Source organism: Sinocyclocheilus grahami, unplaced genomic scaffold (assembly GCF_001515645.1).
Source record: "Sinocyclocheilus grahami isolate Dianchi unplaced genomic scaffold, SAMN03320097.WGS_v1.1 scaffold356.1, whole genome shotgun sequence".
Taxonomy (NCBI): Eukaryota; Metazoa; Chordata; class Actinopteri; order Cypriniformes; family Cyprinidae; genus Sinocyclocheilus; species Sinocyclocheilus grahami.
In genome coordinates this window covers 858,070-878,209 of record NW_015505535.1, presented here as the reverse complement: position 1 = coordinate 878,209, position 20,140 = coordinate 858,070, and the positions used below count along the sequence as shown (strand labels likewise).

Here is a 20,140-nt window from a genome sequence, read left to right as displayed (position 1 = left end):
GAGAAAGCCCACCCCCCCTTTATCACACACACACACACACACACACACACACACACACACACACACACACACAGAGTGTACATAACATACAACACATTAATACAACAGAGGTGGTTTAGCATGAAATGGTCTACATGAAAATGACCATTTTGTATTTTAAGAGTGCAGAGGCTGTATCGTGTGTCTGTGGGAGAATGTTTGAGGAGAGCATGTGTTAATCTCTCTCTGTACACTTGCTGCCTATAGCCACCCCCAGGCAGTCTGAGAGCCTTTGGCCACTCACACTCTTAACCGTTTCTGGGATCTTTATGGATTGTTCTGTTTTACTGGCAAAATTGCTCTTAAATTGAGAATACAAAGACACAGCAGGTGGTATCAAAGAAATGTGCCCATAAACACAATAACAGACACACACACAAACACACAGGCTAAACTGGAGAGCCCGACATAGAGGTGTAAATATCTTTATTACCTTGAGTGTTTTGTTGACAGAAAGGACCGAAACATTTCCAAACAGATGTTTAGTACTTCCACTTTGACCTCCTGCTGAACTGAATTAGAGTAGCAGGTTTATTGAGCTGACAGATGTGTGATAAAACAGAAATGTGATGCTTTGGCACCCTCTGGTGTCCTGAGTGAAGAATGTCTTCAGCAGTGTTATCAGGATCTTTCTATCTATTTGTCTGTCTTGTCTGTTGTTTATTCTTTCCTCTTTCCTTTGCTCCTTCTTTCCTTTCAGTTACTTCCTTCATTACTTGCTTCCCTGTTCATTCTCTTTTTTCTTTCTCACTCTATTCTTGTTTTCCTTCATTCCACTCCTTTTTCTGCCTTCTCTCCCTCTCTCTTTCTCAGTGTTCATTGTTTTTGAAGGCAAGGTGCAGCTGTAGTCTGTTTCTGCAATGATTGCTTTCCTTTAAATAAGTTCTCTCAATTAGTCAGCTGTCAGCTGTCAGCTACAGACTGCTATCGCTGCTGGTGTTCACAGAGAACAGCAGCAAACTTACGTAGTTAAAAAAGTATTTAAAATTTGGTTTTAGTGAGCTCTACAAATTAGTTGGTGTCTGTCATACAGTATACACCCATGCTTGGCTGAGTTTAGAAAGCAGTATATATCCGTGTCTTATTCATCCCAAGAGACAGACTCTTCCCTGCAGCTAAACATTGCACATGTCAGAAGTGCCTCAAAAAGACAGGCATCCTGACAGCAGGGAGTATAGTGTGTGTGTGTGTGCATGCGGTTTAGTGATTGTGTTTATATTGGAGCGATCAGGCAAGTATCATATAGACACAAGAGCTTTGCAGCACCTCTCTCCCCCACACGGCCTGCGGCGTCCCTCCCCGCTCTTTCTCCCCTTCCTCCATCTTCCTTTCGCTCTCCCTGATGCATTCACCCTGTCGATGCAGCACATGTAGTTCACGGGTCCGCATCGATCGCTCTGTGATAGAGGCCAGCCCTGCTCGGGCTGTTTTGCAGTGATTGCAATTGCTAAGGTCTCTTGTAATGACATGCACTCTGTCTCTCAGAAGGATGGTGTTTTTAATGCAGCAGCCGAAGATTTTATTTATTTTTTTATTTGGTCATTTAGCAGATGCTTTTATCCAAAGCGACTTACAAATGAGGACAATAAAAGCAGTCAAAACTAACAAAAGAGCAGCAATGTATAAGTGCAAATGACAAGTCTCGGTTAGCCTAACGCAGTACACGTAGCAAGGTGTGTGTGTATATATATATATATATATATATATATATATATATATATGTATATATTATACACACACACACACATATATGCATACACACACACACACAGAAAAACAAGTAGATAGAATAGAAAAAATAGAAAGCTAGTGTTTGTTTGTTTTTTTGTTGTTGTTGTTGTTTTTTTTAAATAAAAAATAAAAAAGAAGATAAATATAGATAAAGTAGAATTAAAATAGAATAGAAAGTGTTAGAGTTAGAATTTAAATTAAAATTTTAAAATGTATTATTATTATTATTTTTTTTTATTTACTTCCTGCAAAATGAATTTGTGTTTAAGGAAGAAATATTTGGTGTGAGGTGTTATTTAGCAGTGTTATTGATTGCTTGATTGATTTTTTTTATTAGTTTTATTGTTAGTGTTGCCTGCTACTGTTGCACACACTAACCCTAAGGCTGTGTGTCCACTAAAGCATTTTTTCCTGAGACTAGCGATTTTTTTTTCAATTGTTTTCAATGGGAGTGCTGCATATTTAAAAACATTAGCAGCGGTATGAGGCAGCGAACATCTGTATTTATTTTACACTAAGCAATATGCACCAAGAGTTACAAAATGTTAAACGTGTATATACTATATATATATATATATATATGGGCGATATGGCCAAAAAAACTATTACTATAATTTTTTCACATCAGTCAATATTGATAATTATAATATTAATACTATAAATGTCAAATCTTGATTTCTTTCAAGTTTAAAGCCAGATTTTTGATCCAAAGTGAAAGTTGTAGAAACCAGACCGTTAATTGTGGTTTTAAACTACTCTTTATGGTCAGAACATGACAAACACTTCACGTTTTTGAGGTCCTTGCACTTTTCTAGTCATTTTTCCTTAACAAAATTAATTAATCTTAATATAAAATTGATTTCTTAGTTTCTGCATGTTCTAATGTGAACGAGTGTTGTTGTTTCAAATCAAGAAACAGGTTTGTGTTGCCTGATTATATTCATAATAATGTTACTTTTTTGTCCCTTAGAAGTGCACATTTGATAGTAGTAGCTTGAGTTAGGATGCAGATGTACATTTATCAGTAGCAAATCAGTAACATCTGTAAAAATGCTAGCAACCTCATTTTTATATGGTGAAATTTAATTGTTCTGACTGATTGTTTTTTTTTATTAACCAATGGTCTTCCATAGTAGCATACATTTAGATCATGATAACCACAGTTAAAACCACACATATAGCACTTCAATGCCATGGTAAAAATTTTAATATATGGTTTATAAGTATTTATATGAAAAACAGTAGTCTAAATACATTTATAAATGCTATAGTTTAATCACACAGAAATACTATAACTATGTTGCTATATATTTAACACATGTCTACATAAATAATATAATAAAATTCTATACGAATACCCACATTTCTGACACAATACCATGGTGCAGTTAGTGTTACTACAGTACATCCATGGTGAAAGATGGTGATTTGTAGATTGAAAAGCCTTCTTCGTTCCGCACAGTGTTTCTCCTGTTTGTCAGCGCTGTTTCATCTGGCTTTAAACTAGTTTAAATTACCGAGTCATTTGTGTTCTTCGCTGAATTCAACGCTTCACACTGGATCTCACAGCGCTGTTTAGTAGACGCGTGACCGAGATTTATCAACTAGTAAAAGCATTAGATCTAGTAAGCTCGTGCAGCACTTACTAGTTTAATCTTTGAGCCAAGTGGATAAATGGTCCGAGTGGCGCAGTTAAAATGAGTAGCGCTCTTTCATTCTGCTTTTGGCACATATTATATCAAACATTTATCAAACTTTTGTTATCGTTTTATAGGGGAAAATTATATCACGATAATTATCGTTATCGATTTATCGCCCAGCTCTAATATATATAAAACAACTCCAATTACAGAATTCTGTATTAGTTTCATGGATGAAGATTAATGTGCAGTGTAAAATTGTAGCTCGTATATGTTCAATGTTAAAGTAGGACCTCTTCCTGGTGCAGCACTTTCCTGCAGAATCTATAAATATTGTCTTAGGTTTGGCCACTCTGCACAGTAAGTCCCTTTTTCTCCCCTCAGCTAGTTTTGGACAGCAGACATAGTGCTTTGCGCTCAGCCCTGGCAACCAAATCCCATAATATGCTGGCAGGCCAGAATTGTGGCCTGGGTCGGTGCACTGTAAGAGCTGTGTGGTTTTGGACTAAGTTGACTGGAGTTTTCTTTGCTTTTGGCTGCTTTGACACTCTCGGGGCAGCTGTTATTATTGCTCGTATACTTCTTGGTCTTTAGGCTGCACTGACAGACAGTTCACTTGGTGAATTGGTTACTTTACATGTAATTACCTTGGTCAGTCTGACCCTGGGTCTGATCCAGGATGGTTGGTCATGGCCGTGGTGCTGGTTTTACAGTTGAATTGTTTAGAATGACAATTCAAAACTGTCTTTTGTAGGGGTGAACAGGTTCTTCTTTTTGCTATTTTCATCTTTTCGGGTTGGTGTGGCCTTTAGTGATATTTACTGTCTTTTAAGAAGTTTAAAGGTTATTGGGACTGTGCCTTATCTTTCTCTTTCACTATGGGCTTGTGAATAGTTTCAGTTTATTCAATTTGTTGGATCATAGCCCTTTCATTAAATGTTTAATGAATGTTTTCATTAAACTCGTTCATTTTAAATATTATTTCACTGTCGTTTGTTACAGTACAATAGAATAATACAATAGAATGTTGTTTTATGTGTTTTTCTTTTCTTTTATTTCTTTAGAAAGTTCTCATATTTTTCTTTCATATTCCCAACCGATATGATATAATAACTTTGGAAAACACGAGGAAACACGATGCATTAAGAGCCGGGGGGGGGGGGAAAGCTTTTTGAATTTGAAGATCAAGGTAAATTGTACTTAATTTGTCTTCCGGAAGCATGCATCCAAAGGGCAGTTCTAAATGGGGAAAAAAATTATATTTCTACAAAATAAAAAAAAATATGGACATCATCCTGTTCAAAAGTTTTCTTAATGCATCGTGTTTCCTTCTGGAGCATCAGTGAATGTTTGAACCTTTTTTAATAGTTGTGTTTGAGTCCCTCAATTGTCCTGTGAAAAGATGGATCTCAAAATCATACAGTCACTGCTGGAAAGGGTTCAAATATGCAAAAGATGCTGGAAAACTGAAGAATCTGCAGGACATGGAGGATTGTTCTGAAGAACAGTGCTCAGTTTAACTGTTCAGAACAAACAAGGGACTCATTCATGCAAAACCATCACAAAAGAAAAACAGTTGTAGATCATCCAGGTAACCACACACAGTATTAAGAACCAAGGGTTCCCAAACTTCTGAATGGGGTTATTTTAATAATAATGGACAGTATGTGGAAAATAATGTGTTTTTTTAACCTTAAACCGCATAAACACATTTCATTACACCAAATACACAAAATAATGTTATTTTTAGCAACATCATATGACCCCTTTAACCCTTGATTAGTGTTTTAATGGGATCCTTTTTTACAAAGGTATATAAATTAAATAAAAATGTAAATGCATAAACCAGTATGCTCTATATATTTAAATTATATATACATTTTGCAAAAATATATATTTTTTGTGATCGTGTCCCATAGGAACTGAGCATTATTTTTTTTTATTTACTTCCTGCAAAATGAATTTGTGTTTAAGGAAGAAATATTTGGTGTGAGGTGTTATTTAGCAGTGTTATTGATTGCTTGATTGATTTTTTTTATTAGTTTTATTGTTAGTGTTGCCTGCTACTGTTGCACACACTAACCCTAAGGCTGTGTGTCCACTAAAGCATTTTTTCCTGAGACTAGCGATTTTTTTTTCAATTGTTTTCAATGGGAGTGCTGCATATTTAAAAACATTAGCAGCGGTATGAGGCAGCGAACATCTGTATTTATTTTACACTAAGCAATATGCACCAAGAGTTACAAAATGTTAAACGTGTATATACTATATATATATATATATATATGGGCGATATGGCCAAAAAAACTATTACTATAATTTTTTCACATCAGTCAATATTGATAATTATAATATTAATACTATAAATGTCAAATCTTGATTTCTTTCAAGTTTAAAGCCAGATTTTTGATCCAAAGTGAAAGTTGTAGAAACCAGACCGTTAATTGTGGTTTTAAACTACTCTTTATGGTCAGAACATGACAAACACTTCACGTTTTTGAGGTCCTTGCACTTTTCTAGTCATTTTTCCTTAACAAAATTAATTAATCTTAATATAAAATTGATTTCTTAGTTTCTGCATGTTCTAATGTGAACGAGTGTTGTTGTTTCAAATCAAGAAACAGGTTTGTGTTGCCTGATTATATTCATAATAATGTTACTTTTTTGTCCCTTAGAAGTGCACATTTGATAGTAGTAGCTTGAGTTAGGATGCAGATGTACATTTATCAGTAGCAAATCAGTAACATCTGTAAAAATGCTAGCAACCTCATTTTTATATGGTGAAATTTAATTGTTCTGACTGATTGTTTTTTTTTATTAACCAATGGTCTTCCATAGTAGCATACATTTAGATCATGATAACCACAGTTAAAACCACACATATAGCACTTCAATGCCATGGTAAAAATTTTAATATATGGTTTATAAGTATTTATATGAAAAACAGTAGTCTAAATACATTTATAAATGCTATAGTTTAATCACACAGAAATACTATAACTATGTTGCTATATATTTAACACATGTCTACATAAATAATATAATAAAATTCTATACGAATACCCACATTTCTGACACAATACCATGGTGCAGTTAGTGTTACTACAGTACATCCATGGTGAAAGATGGCGATTTGTAGATTGAAAAGCCTTCTGACTGTATCGTTCCGCACAGTGTTTCTCCTGTTTGTCAGCGCTGTTTCATCTGGCTTTAAACTAGTTTAAATTACCGAGTCATTTGTGTTCTTCGCTGAATTCAACGCTTCACACTGGATCTCACAGCGCTGTTTAGTAGACGCGTGACCGAGATTTATCAACTAGTAAAAGCATTAGATCTAGTAAGCTCGTGCAGCACTTACTAGTTTAATCTTTGAGCCAAGTGGATAAATGGTCCGAGTGGCGCAGTTAAAATGAGTAGCGCTCTTTCATTCTGCTTTTGGCACATATTATATCAAACATTTATCAAACTTTTGTTATCGTTTTATAGGGGAAAATTATATCACGATAATTATCGTTATCGATTTATCGCCCAGCTCTAATATATATAAAACAACTCCAATTACAGAATTCTGTATTAGTTTCATGGATGAAGATTAATGTGCAGTGTAAAATTGTAGCTCGTATATGTTCAATGTTAAAGTAGGACCTCTTCCTGGTGCAGCACTTTCCTGCAGAATCTATAAATATTGTCTTAGGTTTGGCCACTCTGCACAGTAAGTCCCTTTTTCTCCCCTCAGCTAGTTTTGGACAGCAGACATAGTGCTTTGCGCTCAGCCCTGGCAACCAAATCCCATAATATGCTGGCAGGCCAGAATTGTGGCCTGGGTCGGTGCACTGTAAGAGCTGTGTGGTTTTGGACTAAGTTGACTGGAGTTTTCTTTGCTTTTGGCTGCTTTGACACTCTCGGGGCAGCTGTTATTATTGCTCGTATACTTCTTGGTCTTTAGGCTGCACTGACAGACAGTTCACTTGGTGAATTGGTTACTTTACATGTAATTACCTTGGTCAGTCTGACCCTGGGTCTGATCCAGGATGGTTGGTCATGGCCGTGGTGCTGGTTTTACAGTTGAATTGTTTAGAATGACAATTCAAAACTGTCTTTTGTAGGGGTGAACAGGTTCTTCTTTTTGCTATTTTCATCTTTTCGGGTTGGTGTGGCCTTTAGTGATATTTACTGTCTTTTAAGAAGTTTAAAGGTTATTGGGACTGTGCCTTATCTTTCTCTTTCACTATGGGCTTGTGAATAGTTTCAGTTTATTCAATTTGTTGGATCATAGCCCTTTCATTAAATGTTTAATGAATGTTTTCATTAAACTCGTTCATTTTAAATATTATTTCACTGTCGTTTGTTACAGTACAATAGAATAATACAATAGAATGTTGTTTTATGTGTTTTTCTTTTCTTTTATTTCTTTAGAAAGTTCTCATATTTTTCTTTCATATTCCCAACCGATATGATATAATAACTTTGGAAAACACGAGGAAACACGATGCATTAAGAGCCGGGGGGGGGGGGAAAGCTTTTTGAATTTGAAGATCAAGGTAAATTGTACTTAATTTGTCTTCCGGAAGCATGCATCCAAAGGGCAGTTCTAAATGGGGAAAAAAATTATATTTCTACAAAATAAAAAAAAATATGGACATCATCCTGTTCAAAAGTTTTCTTAATGCATCGTGTTTCCTTCTGGAGCATCAGTGAATGTTTGAACCTTTTTTAATAGTTGTGTTTGAGTCCCTCAATTGTCCTGTGAAAAGATGGATCTCAAAATCATACAGTCACTGCTGGAAAGGGTTCAAATATGCAAAAGATGCTGGAAAACTGAAGAATCTGCAGGACATGGAGGATTGTTCTGAAGAACAGTGCTCAGTTTAACTGTTCAGAACAAACAAGGGACTCATTCATGCAAAACCATCACAAAAGAAAAACACAGTTGTAGATCATCCAGGTAACCACACACAGTATTAAGAACCAAGGGTTCCCAAACTTCTGAATGGGGTTATTTTAATAATAATGGACAGTATGTGGAAAATAATGTGTTTTTTTAACCTTAAACCGCATAAACACATTTCATTACACCAAATACACAAAATAATGTTATTTTTAGCAACATCATATGACCCCTTTAACCCTTGATTAGTGTTTTAATGGGATCCTTTTTTACAAAGGTATATAAATTAAATAAAAATGTAAATGCATAAACCAGTATGCTCTATATATTTAAATTATATATACATTTTGCAAAAATATATATTTTTTTGTGATCGTGTCCCATAGGAACTGAGCTGGAATTTGTGTGTGTGATTTTGGAGACCTGTGGCAAACATGCAACATCTTACCTCTTCTGGTTCAGGTCCTCACCACTTTACGCTCTGCTCCATTGTTCTTCTCGTCATCTGCCAGCAATTACACTCGTTTATCTCCCTTTCCTCTCCTTCATCTGATCCCAGCTGGGCTGAAGCAGAGGGCGGGAGGTGTGCGTGCGAAGCCCGGGCCGTGGAGCCCCGTTTCGTGTTAGGACAAATGAAGAGCGCAATCTGTGGATAGGGTTTGGCAGTGGCCCCTACGTCTGAAAGTCATTGGATGGTGGAATTGTTCCCTCATCTCTGTCTCTCTAGGGTGTTTTTTTCTCCATCCAAGTCTCCCGCTGCCTGGAGAGCAGAAATGAGCTCCACACGCAGACCTGTCACTGTTCATAAAGCACACAGTACATTAAACCCGTTGTGCGTCCCTAACGTTTGGTAAAGGCTAACAAACGTTTGCCTAACCTCTCTAAGAGCTGTGCTTAACATGTCCCTACGGATGCTTGGGGCGAGGTCTTTCAAATCTGTGAACACTTTTTTTCTGTCATATAGTCCTTAGTTGGAGTAGATGCTATATTTAGTTTGACAAGAACAAGTGTGTGGGGAATGAAAGTACAGTCCATTTAGTTTCTCATATTGTTACCTATGTCGATCGTAGTCCATTTTTAGTGGACAAAAAACTCCTGAAAGTGGATTTGTACTTCAGTACCTCATAGTTTTGTTTTCATGGTATCTTCTCTAAGGTATATTGTCTGTTCTTCTCCTTTTGCCACTTTATCTTTAATTTTTTTGTCTTAGTCTGCCGTCTTGTTCTTTAAAAGGCTTTCTTAGTCACGCTGGTATGCCTTAATATCTTGTCATTCTCAAAATAATAGCTGATGCAGTACATCTGAGAGGTTATTTAGTTTTAAGATGTTTAACCTTGGATTAAAGCTGATGTTTCTGACTACTTTTTATGTGTGAATGGACTTTTACCTGCTATCTTTGACTAGAACAAGTGCTGTACCAAAAGCTTACGTTCTACAAGGGAACGGCGCATTATAGTGCCATCCCAAAGAGGAACAAACTCACTTTCACAGACTTTCACCTTAACTGTTCCCTCCTGGTGGAATGACCATCTTCAAGAAACTGCTAAAAACACATCTCTTCCATCTACACTTGACCCTCTAACACTAGCCCTTTCTGTTCTATCTACTTATTTATTTTTATTTATTATAAAAATTTAAAAAACTTTACCCTAGCGCCCTTGCACTAGTGCTCTCTATTCTAATTCTGTACTAACTACTTTTTTCTTTTTATTTATTATAAAAAACCCGACCCTCTAAAAAAAACACTCTCTCTTTTATTTCTGTTCTATCTACTTGTTTTCTTTACCCTAGCGCCCTTGCACTAGCGCTCTCTATTCTAATTCTGTACTAACTACTTTTTTCTTTTTATTTATTATAAAAAAACCTGACCCTCTAAAAAAAACACTCTCTCTTTTATTTCTGTTCTATCTACTTGTTTTATTTTATTTAGTTTTAGAACTATATCTTTATTGTTATCTTTGTAGTTACCGTTCTTGGTATCATTATCTTTATATTTATAGTCTTTAACGCTACAACTCTCTATTCTATTTCTGTTCTGTCTACTGGTTTTCTTTTTATTTATTAAAAACTGACCCTTTAAAACTAGCATTCTCTAATATTTTTCTATTCTATCTATTTGTTTGTTTTTTATTTATTATTTAAAAAAAAAAAACCTTGCTTTGTGTAAAATGTAAAATTATTTTTTTACTGAAATCAAAATTGAAGTTTTTGTTTTGGTGCAAACCAAACCTTTTTTTTACTATTCCATAATTAATTTATTGTTTACCTTTTTTTTTTTTTAATAATCAACACAAGACATGATACAATTCAGTAATTTTAGCCCAAATTTTCATTCTCCAACAGTTTTGTTGAAATCACAGACAATTGGCTGAAATCGGAGGCGAATCGGTGCTCGTTCACACGAGTGACAGTCACGATCTGAGAGAAGCGCTGATGCCTGTGAGATATTTGGCATGCTAAATATCTGGACCTGTTGGCGACTCACAGTCCTGCAGTGTGAGATGTGCTTTGAGATGATTGGTTTACGTGCCACATATTTACACACAAGCAAATTGTACGTTGGTTGTGCTTGATATTAAACTTCAGCATGTAATATTTCCCCACAACAGACATGAATGGGAAAATGGCACTACGTGCAACTCTCTTTGTCTTCTCTCTTCCTTTCATTTGGATTATGTAAGTGCTGTTTCATTTGAAACACTGATTTCCTCTATAAAAGCTTAAAAGATTGAATGATGCACTAAAAGTCTTTGTCAAAGTTTAGTGGAGGTCTGTCTCTGTCTGTGGTTCTCTCTCAGTGTCTGGCATCTGGTTAAGTGGATAATTTGAGAGATTTAGAAGGGCTGTAGGGGTGTAGCTCAGGAGTGCCAGGGGAGCTGCGGTGGGATGGCCCGTCGTTCTGTTAGCATGCCCAGGGCAGGGCCTCGGGGGTCAGGCAGACTGTTTCTCACGCACCCAGAGCTGTTGAGTCCTGGAGCTGCGGCAGTGAGCTCACAGCTGAGGATGTGGCTTCCTTCTGCTCCACCGAGCCCGAGGCGCTTACCCTCAAGCACAAACGATACTCTGTGCTGTATGTGTGTATTGCTGTGCGGAGGTGAACGTGTCTGTGTGTTTTTGCAGGAGTGTGTGAACGTTTTGCTTTCCTCTGCATGTAGCTTCTTAAAAAGAGAACTGGGGTCACTGTTTGTGTTTGTACACTTGGGACAGTTTCTCATTATCATGTTATCATAATCAGCATGTAGCAAAAAAATGCTCACCAAGGCTGCATTGATATGAATAAAAATACAGTAAATAAAACAGTGATTTTGTGAAATGGTATTACCATTTTATTTTAATATATTTTGAATTATTTGTATGTGTAATGATATTTCTGAAGGATCCATATTCTACACTTTTGTGTTTTATATCCACCTTAGTCAAAGTTTACACTAGAAATATGATAAATATATTTTAGGTTCAGGCTTTAGGTTTAGGTTTTAATGTTTAGAAGTCTCTTTTGCTCACCAAGGCTGCTTTTATTTGTTCAAAAATACAGTAAAACAGTAATATTGTGAATTATTTTTACATATTAAAATGTCTATTGTAATATATTCTTTTCACTAGCTATTACTACAGTTTTCAGAGTCACATGATCCTTTAGAAATAATTCTAATATGCTGATTTGCTGCTCAAGAAACATTTCTTATTATTATCAATGTTAAAAACAGCTGCTTAATATTTTTGTGGAAGCCATGATACTTTTTTTTTACGAATGAATAGAAAGAACAGGATTTATTTGAAATACAGATCTTTTGTAGCATTATAAAAGAACAGCAGATTACCTCAAGGCCGCCATTTTGAAATCACTTGACTAGTTAAGAACTGCTGCTAGTTAATGTAAACTTGTGAATTGGGTATATATACAATAGTATTGTATTGTTAAATATAAACATTTGTTTTTATGATGCTGCATCCACACCAATAGGTGTCAGTATAAAGTTCAAGACCACTGTTGTATCGGCCAGCAAAGCAACGCAAACATTTATTAGTGTACCATTAATAATATTATGTAATATTACGGCCTCTGTAATAATTAACTAACCTCTGTACATCAGCTTAGTTGTCATATGTGTACCAGCTGGCATGTTATTGCAGCCGTATATCAAACTCTTTTGTATTAGAAAAGCCATAATATGACCTTAGTAAAGTTATTTTGGCCATTTTAAAGCATTAGCTTGTTGCATTTCCTTCCAGCCACTGATTTCAGGCTTGCATTAGATCATTTTCTATAGATTATGCTGTTTAACAGGACAACAATAGCTGTTGATAGAACAAAAGAAAATCATTTTATAAACATGTTAACAAGATGAGTGCTTCCAGAGTCTTAGCACACAACAGGGACTTCTTGTGTAATTATTTTGTCCTCGCTTTGTTTATTTCTCTCTCATTCTCTGCTAGAGTCTCAAGGGCCTATGTGTCTCTTTCTAATGGGCACCAGAACATCTCTCTAATCTTATTTATTCACTGTTTTTCTCTGTCTTTTTGTGTTTTATCCACGGGGTGCACAGTGAAGTGGAGCGTGTGTGTTTGTGGGTGGATGTGAGCGTGCACATGCCCTGTCACTAAATATTACCATGGCGATGGGTCTCAGTGCACACCATGGGATGGATCAACAGCTAAAACAGCCCTTGGGCTTGTGTGTGTCCTAAATCTGCTGCTAATTTCTCCCGGTTTGTCGCTACATCTTTGGTCGATGACCCTAGACTACCTTTCCATATGTTATTTCTGCATTTTAAAAATAGACGGAGCAAAAAGTTTAGTTTTTGGCCCATGGGTATGCTGGAGATTTAGCGATTTAATTTGGTTTAGAAATTGATTTAGCGATTAGGACTGTTTGGCTGTATGTGTGTTTCTTTTGTAATCTATTCCTAGGTGGATTTCCCTGAAAATTGTGACTCTGTGACCATTTAAAACATTATAATAGTTGTAAATAAATGGCAGTTATGTTTGATTGGCTTTTTAAAAATGCAGTTATAGGGGATTTGGCAGCATGTGTGAGATCGATGTGGTTATCTGCCAAATTTAGCTCATTCTGTTGATTCTAGTTGGCATGTGTTTAGGTTCAAATGTGCTGTTGGAAAAAACATTATTATATTGCGTACTTGTGTGTGTGGGTGTGCAGTTTTAGATATAAATGTTACTTTACAACAGTTAATCAGTCAGTGTGAACTATTTTCTTATAAAATATTTCTGTGAATAAAATCATACATAATCAGAACAGACTGGATTGTTTTGTAGGTCATGTAGCGTGACAATGGTTTCAGGATAGACATTCTGGATATATAATTAAATGAAGTCATTTGCTAAATAGATATGGATGATGTAATGTAAAAAATTCCAAGAAATTGCACAGTAGCGGAGTGACCCTGCAGTCTGGATTTGTTTTGTTTATCTTTGTTTCATGTGAAGTGGATTGGAGTGTTTAAGGAGTATAGGCATTATCTGCTGCTGGATGTATTCACATTAGTCTAGTGGGAGCTTAATGAGCACAAACAGTTTTTTTGTTTTTTTTTAAATAATAATTAGTTTGATTTAATCCAAAGCATTTCTAAAAGCTAAGCTGTATAATATGTCATTTATAATTGTTAGCTGTATTGATATCACAATCATGAGCACATTAACATATGACCACCCACATTTACATATCAAGACTATTTAGTATTCTGAAATTTACTGTGGGTGGTATTTCACTTGCAAAGAGTTTAGCCAATCATAACAGAAGTCATTTACATAAAGAAGTGGGTATACAGTGCAATTAGTGAAAGCAGTATGATTGTAATAGTTATATGGTTAGTTCAGTTAGTATTGATAGATGATGCACTCTAGTTCATTTCACATCAAATATAAAAATTAACCAAATATATCCATACCCGCAGTGACTCAGCAGCTGTGCCTTTTGCTGGGAAATGTTGCATCATGCACATTTATTTAGCAAATGACTTCATTTAAATGTATATACAAGTTTGAGCAAACCTGATAATCATCTCATCCAGTGAGATTTAAGAGTGATCCAAAGAGCATCTTGTGTGGAAGAAGGAAATCTGCCCCGAAATTGTGTATTAATATTAATAGAAATAGTGCAGAATCTGAAATATTTGTATTCATTTTACATCTTAGTTGTTTTAAAACTTTCAAAATCTAAATTATTTATGTATTTTCAGGTTTAAATTCGATTTAAATCCAAAATTTTCATTGTAGTCGCAGACATTTGGTGGACATTATATATGGAAAAGCATCAATATTGTATGGTTATAGCGATACATTTGCTGAGAAAGAAAACAGAGGGATAGACAGATGGGTTGAAGATGCCAGAAGATAAAATGTAGGTGAGAATGTGATATTGCTACGCATGATATGGCTGGCTGAGAAAAAAAAAGAGTGAAAAATACTACAGTAGCAGAATATGGCAGTAAAGTAACCGAATGAATCATTCAGAGACTTTTGGCCTTATATTTTCTTAGAGGATTGTCAAACTGTCATAAAACCATAAAGGACAGAAAACAGATTGTGGGACGCATAGAGTGGGGAACGAGAGACTGAAAAGAGAGAGACTGCATATCCTCTGGCTCTCTGGCATGTGCCATCGCCGATGAACACAGCTGAAGCTTATTTGAAGAGCTGGGCTGACATCCTGCCAACACAACGAGAGAGAGAGGCACAAGCAGAAAGCAAAGTGAGAGAGTGAGAGTGAGATAGAGAGCAGGACGGAAAGAAGCACAAGCAGACAGAGGGATTGAGCTCTGGTGGAGCAGACGGACTGCATTCAGATCTCCATCCTCTTGCATTCTGCACCGTCACCGGACCTCTTGCCCCGTTTGACCTGTATCACTGCCCCTAGGCGCACTGCACGCTCCGGGCCAACAGCCGACACCATGATTAAGTCCAGTTGGTTCTATGTCAAGTTCAAATATAACGAGAAGGTGAGTCAGTACAGTTGCCTTTTTCTGTTTTAGCTGGAATTTTTTCCTCATTCACTCTTCGGTCTGGTGTTCACAGCCCTCAGTGTGCTAGAGACACACTGGTGCTGTAATCTTAAACCTGACATTGATCTGTTGATAACAGTGATGGTGGTATATTGATAGCTAAGTGCGTGTGTGTATGTGTGTGATGGTCTGAATTCCCTCTCATGCATTTTGTAATAGTCATGGCGGCGTTTTGAATCATTGAATATTTGATCGACCTTGACTCTGCCACCAAAGGGCCAGGGTTTAATTTCCATTTAAACACATGTTTTGCACTTTTAAGAGCTGCCCTTATGCACCACATGTGCTGATATGAAAGAGCTTCTTTGATATCATTTTTGCTGATATGTTGTGTTATTCGAGAGAAATCTGCTGAGACTGAGCCAGATGGTAAAATTTGTGCAGATGTGATTTGTCTGTGTATATGTGTCTGAATCAGGTCATGCCCCTGTCCTGTCAGCTGTGTGAAACTTTAATGGGGGCTGATATTCTATTCTTCAGAGAGAAAGTGATGGTGTTACTTTGTGAAAAACAAGACGTGAACCCGGATTGGATGTCTTGTCAGTTACTTAAATGGTCAATGTGAAAGACATCTGTCCATCTGCCATTCTGTTATTGGATTGTTGCCCATAAAAACTCTTAGATTGCAAAACCTTATCAAAGGTCACATGTACATCGGATCAGCACTGTGAAATATGAGCTTGATCCAGTTACCCACAGAGCTGATGCATTACACTGTACTGAAAGTCAAACTGGGATGATGGTACCTAACGGTTAGGGAGCTCAGTTGGTTGCAGGGTTAATTCTGATGAGGGGCAACCTAGAAGCTGGAGAACTAGGATAGGGATTCATTTGGGGAATAATTTGTACTTTATTTGCTGTAAATGTAGATTGTCAAGAATACATACTCAAAATTAACTACCATAATTTATTTATTTATTGATCTGTACTGTTCACCTTTAGATGGAAACATTGGTTAAAAATATGTAACGATTCACTCAACTCACAATGTAACAGGATTCACGATACTGATTTCACAATACAGATTTCTCACGATTTTTTTTTTTTTACAGAATGAGATTTAAAATGCTGCATATTTCTTTGTGAAATTTAAATGTCAAATAAAAAAACTCAATTGAAAACTAAAACAAATCCCAAATCAAATACATAAATAATACAAATAAAATAAATCTCTTCATATAAACAGTCTTTGCCTGTGCTCTTTCCGTGTAAAATTAGACACAACTAACAAAGATGCTACATACATGCAATATGAGCAGTTTTAATCTAGATTAGATTGTATAATTTCAAAATTTGAAGCAAAAACAGAATGGTCTGACTTTAGCTTTGTGAATCTACACCTAAAACATACCTGCATGAAACAAAAAACAGTTGACAAGCTGAATGAAAACACGAATTCACTCTCTGACATCCCATCCAAAGTGCACACACACAGCAGTGAACACACACACACACCGTGAACACACACCCGGAGCAGTGGGCAGCCATTTATACTGCGGCGCCCGGGGAGCAGTTGGGGGTTCGGTGCCTTGCTCAAGGCACCTCAGTCGTGGTATTGAAGGTGGGAGAGAGCGCTGTACATTCACTCCCCCCCCCTACAATCCCTGCCGGTACGAGACTCGAACTCGCAACCTTTGGGTTACGAGTCCGACTCTCTAACCATTAGGCCATGGATTTTTTTTACTGCTAAATGCAATGTAGTTCAGAGGTGTGGTCTTTGTATTAAATAATTGCTGAATAAATAATTATTTTAGGCTTGTTCGGTTGATAGATTTATGTTATGTAAACAAACGTGTAAATAACTCCAACTATATCATGCTAGTTTGCAAGTAGTTTGATTATAGAGGGGTGGCTGTATCTGTCTGACATCAGAGAGCTGTGAAACATGCGACCTGTAATTCTGTCAGAAAAAAATACTGTATGTATGCCACCTGTTTTATTTGACAGTGTGTCAGCCACATATTGCTCTGTTCAAGACCCTGTCATTCACACAGGACTTCCATTTTATGTGAAGCCTGTCTCGCTCTCTTTCTCCAGCTCTTGTCTTTTCTGTGCTCCTCTCATTCTAATGCCCAAGAGTGCTTATGTGACATGTGAACTGCTATAATTTAACACGGCACCTAACAGAGCTCATAACTCTGTGTGTGTGAGCTCTAGACAGACGGGGAGAGAGAGTTTGAAATGAAAGAGAGATGGGGTTCATACTCTGGACAGGAGAGCGGATGAAGGAAGGGAACCATGACAACCGCCTGACTGCTCTGCTCGCTGGTGTGTGAAAGTAGAGATTGAGAGAACACTTTTGATTCAGGCCATGAAACGAGCGCAAGAGGGTGGAGAGTAAAAATATTCACTTCACAGCTGATTAACAGAGCAATGGATGAGGACTGAGAGAGATGGACTGAGAAATTTGGGGAGCGGACCAGTGAACGACTAATTGAGCTTTGAACAAGTCAGAGATGTGAGGGCTCAGAGTAGGCTGATATTGTACGGTGCTTCCAGGTGTTGAAACTTCTCCAAAATTTGTCCCATCTTTTGGATTTCTGAAAATTGTCTACATAAAAACTGCCAAGATAAAAAAGTGCATGTTATACTAGAGGAGCAGGGTTATAGTAGTTTTTAATTGAGTCTTATTTCTATTCTATTTTCAAATGGGTCTTTTCAGTTTTCATAAATTTTCACACAATCGTAGTTTTACTCTTTATATAAAATTATATATACTAAATTATATACTAAAACTAAAGTAAAAACTGATGGTATCATTCCAAACTTTTAAACGGCGTTAAATTGCTCAGATTAATCTAGAGTAGTAAAAAGTAAAAAAAAAGCTGTAAAAGTTTAAAGTTTTATGATATAGCATGTAGTAAAACTATAATTAATTGGTAATTTTTTTTATGTTATATTTATTTTTTTGTCACTCACCATTTTTTTTATTTATGTATATTTTGGTTAATAATAACTGCACTTTTTATTTAATTAAATTTAATGTAATTTTTAGTTTTGTTTTCTTTTTTTGTTTTAACCAAAACACATAATATAACATAATAAAGTTTTTTAAATATACCTTTCTATAATAATAAACCATTAAATAAAAACTGAGTTGTATAATGTTTAAAATGCACATTAGATATTTTTATATCAACTTTTAAAGGTGCAGTATGTAATATTGACTGCTAGTAGTTGAAGTGGGTACTGCAGTCAAAATCCAAAATATTGGAGCAAGTCATTTCTCCTTGATACTCAATACTCGCATAGGTTGCCAGATTGAGGACATGCAACAGGAATGAGTGCAATTGACAGTGGAAGGCATCGAGCCTTAAAATGTAAGTTTATTAGTTGACATATCCGTGTTTTAATATGCCTCTGGTCAAAGAGCTTTTAAATAGATGCCGAGACTTTTTAGGTCAGGTAGAATCTGCGATCTGATGGCTTCCATGGCTGTGTGTTCCACCAACTGGGGTGTCAAAATCCTATTGAGTAAATTGGCAGTGGGTGGAATCACACTTGTTCAAACCGAAACAAAAAAAGACATTCTGACACTGAATGCACATTTCAAAGTGGGATAATCGGCTGTAGCAATGGTTTTTAGGAGAATCCCGTATTTGAACTTTTTCTAAATATCTGCTATCTGTTAACATACTATGGTATTTCTATGCTTTAGTACATTAAAAAAATTAAATACAGCACCTTTAAGGATGGAGCTAAACTCTACAGGAAGGGGGACATCCTGGAGTAGGATTGGACACCTCTTTGTTACACCATCTAGTGTGAGTATGGATGTACTCCATGACCCTTTCACTGCTGTCTAGATCAAAGAGGTTCAACCGACGGCAGGCATCCAAGCATTGTTCTAAAAGCAGAGTAACTCTAGAAATGCACATTAGATATTTTTATATCAACTTTTAAAGGTGCAGTATGTAATATTGACTGCTAGTAGTTGAAGTGGGTACTGCAGTCAAAATCCAAAATATTGGAGCAAGTCATTTCTCCTTGATACTCAATACTCGCATAGGTTGCCAGATTGAGGACATGCAACAGGAATGAGTGCAATTGACAGTGGAAGGCATCGAGCCTTAAAATGTAAGTTTATTAGTTGACATATCCGTGTTTTAATATGCCTCTGGTCAAAGAGCTTTTAAATAGATGCCGAGACTTTTTAGGTCAGGTAGAATCTGCGATCTGATGGCTTCCATGGCTGTGTGTTCCACCAACTGGCAACTTGGGGTGTCAAAATCCTATTGAGTAAATTGGCAGTGGGTGGAATCACACTTGTTCAAACCGAAACAAAAAAATACATTCTGACACTGAATGCACATTTCAAAGTGGGATAATCGGCTGTAGCAATGGTTTTTTTAGGAGAATCCCGTATTTGAACTTTTTCTAAATATCTGCTATCTGTTAACATACTATGGTATTTCTATGCTTTAGTACATTAAAAAAATTACATACAGCACCTTTAAGGATGGAGCTAAACTCTACAGGAAGGGGGACATCCTGGAGTAGGATTGGACACCTCTTTGTTACACCATCTAGTGTGAGTATGGATGTACTCCATGACCCTTTCACTGCTGTCTAGATCAAAGAGGTTGAACCGACGGCAGGCATCCAAGCATTGTTCTAAAAGCAGAGTAACTCTAGAGCCGAAGTTTCAGCCCTGTTGACCAGAAGGCCACTGATTTACTCCCTTCTGACATGTGTGGGCTAAAGACAGACAGACTCTGTGCGAAAGAGAGGACTAGAACAATCCGCCCTCCTTTGAACAAGTATATAAGCAAACAGGGAAAATAAGATATTCTCATGGGTTGTGCACTGCACTGTGTTTT

At 36.5% G+C, this 20,140-nt stretch overlaps 1 protein-coding gene across 5 annotated transcripts in view; it reads left to right on the top strand.

The window, feature by feature from the left end:
• Positions 1-20,140, top strand: part of auts2a (activator of transcription and developmental regulator AUTS2 a) — a 405,306-nt gene that overhangs the window by 114,026 nt on the left and 271,140 nt on the right. The window contains exon 1 of one of the 5 annotated variants that reach the window (XM_016229714.1): positions 15,054-15,257. The exons of the other annotated variants lie outside the window; for them this stretch is intronic. Coding sequence (XP_016085200.1) covers positions 15,210-15,257 — 48 coding nt within the window. The 5' untranslated portion in view covers positions 15,054-15,209. Of the gene's footprint in view, positions 1-15,053; positions 15,258-20,140 lie in introns of those variants that run through there. 5 annotated transcript variants of the gene reach the window in all.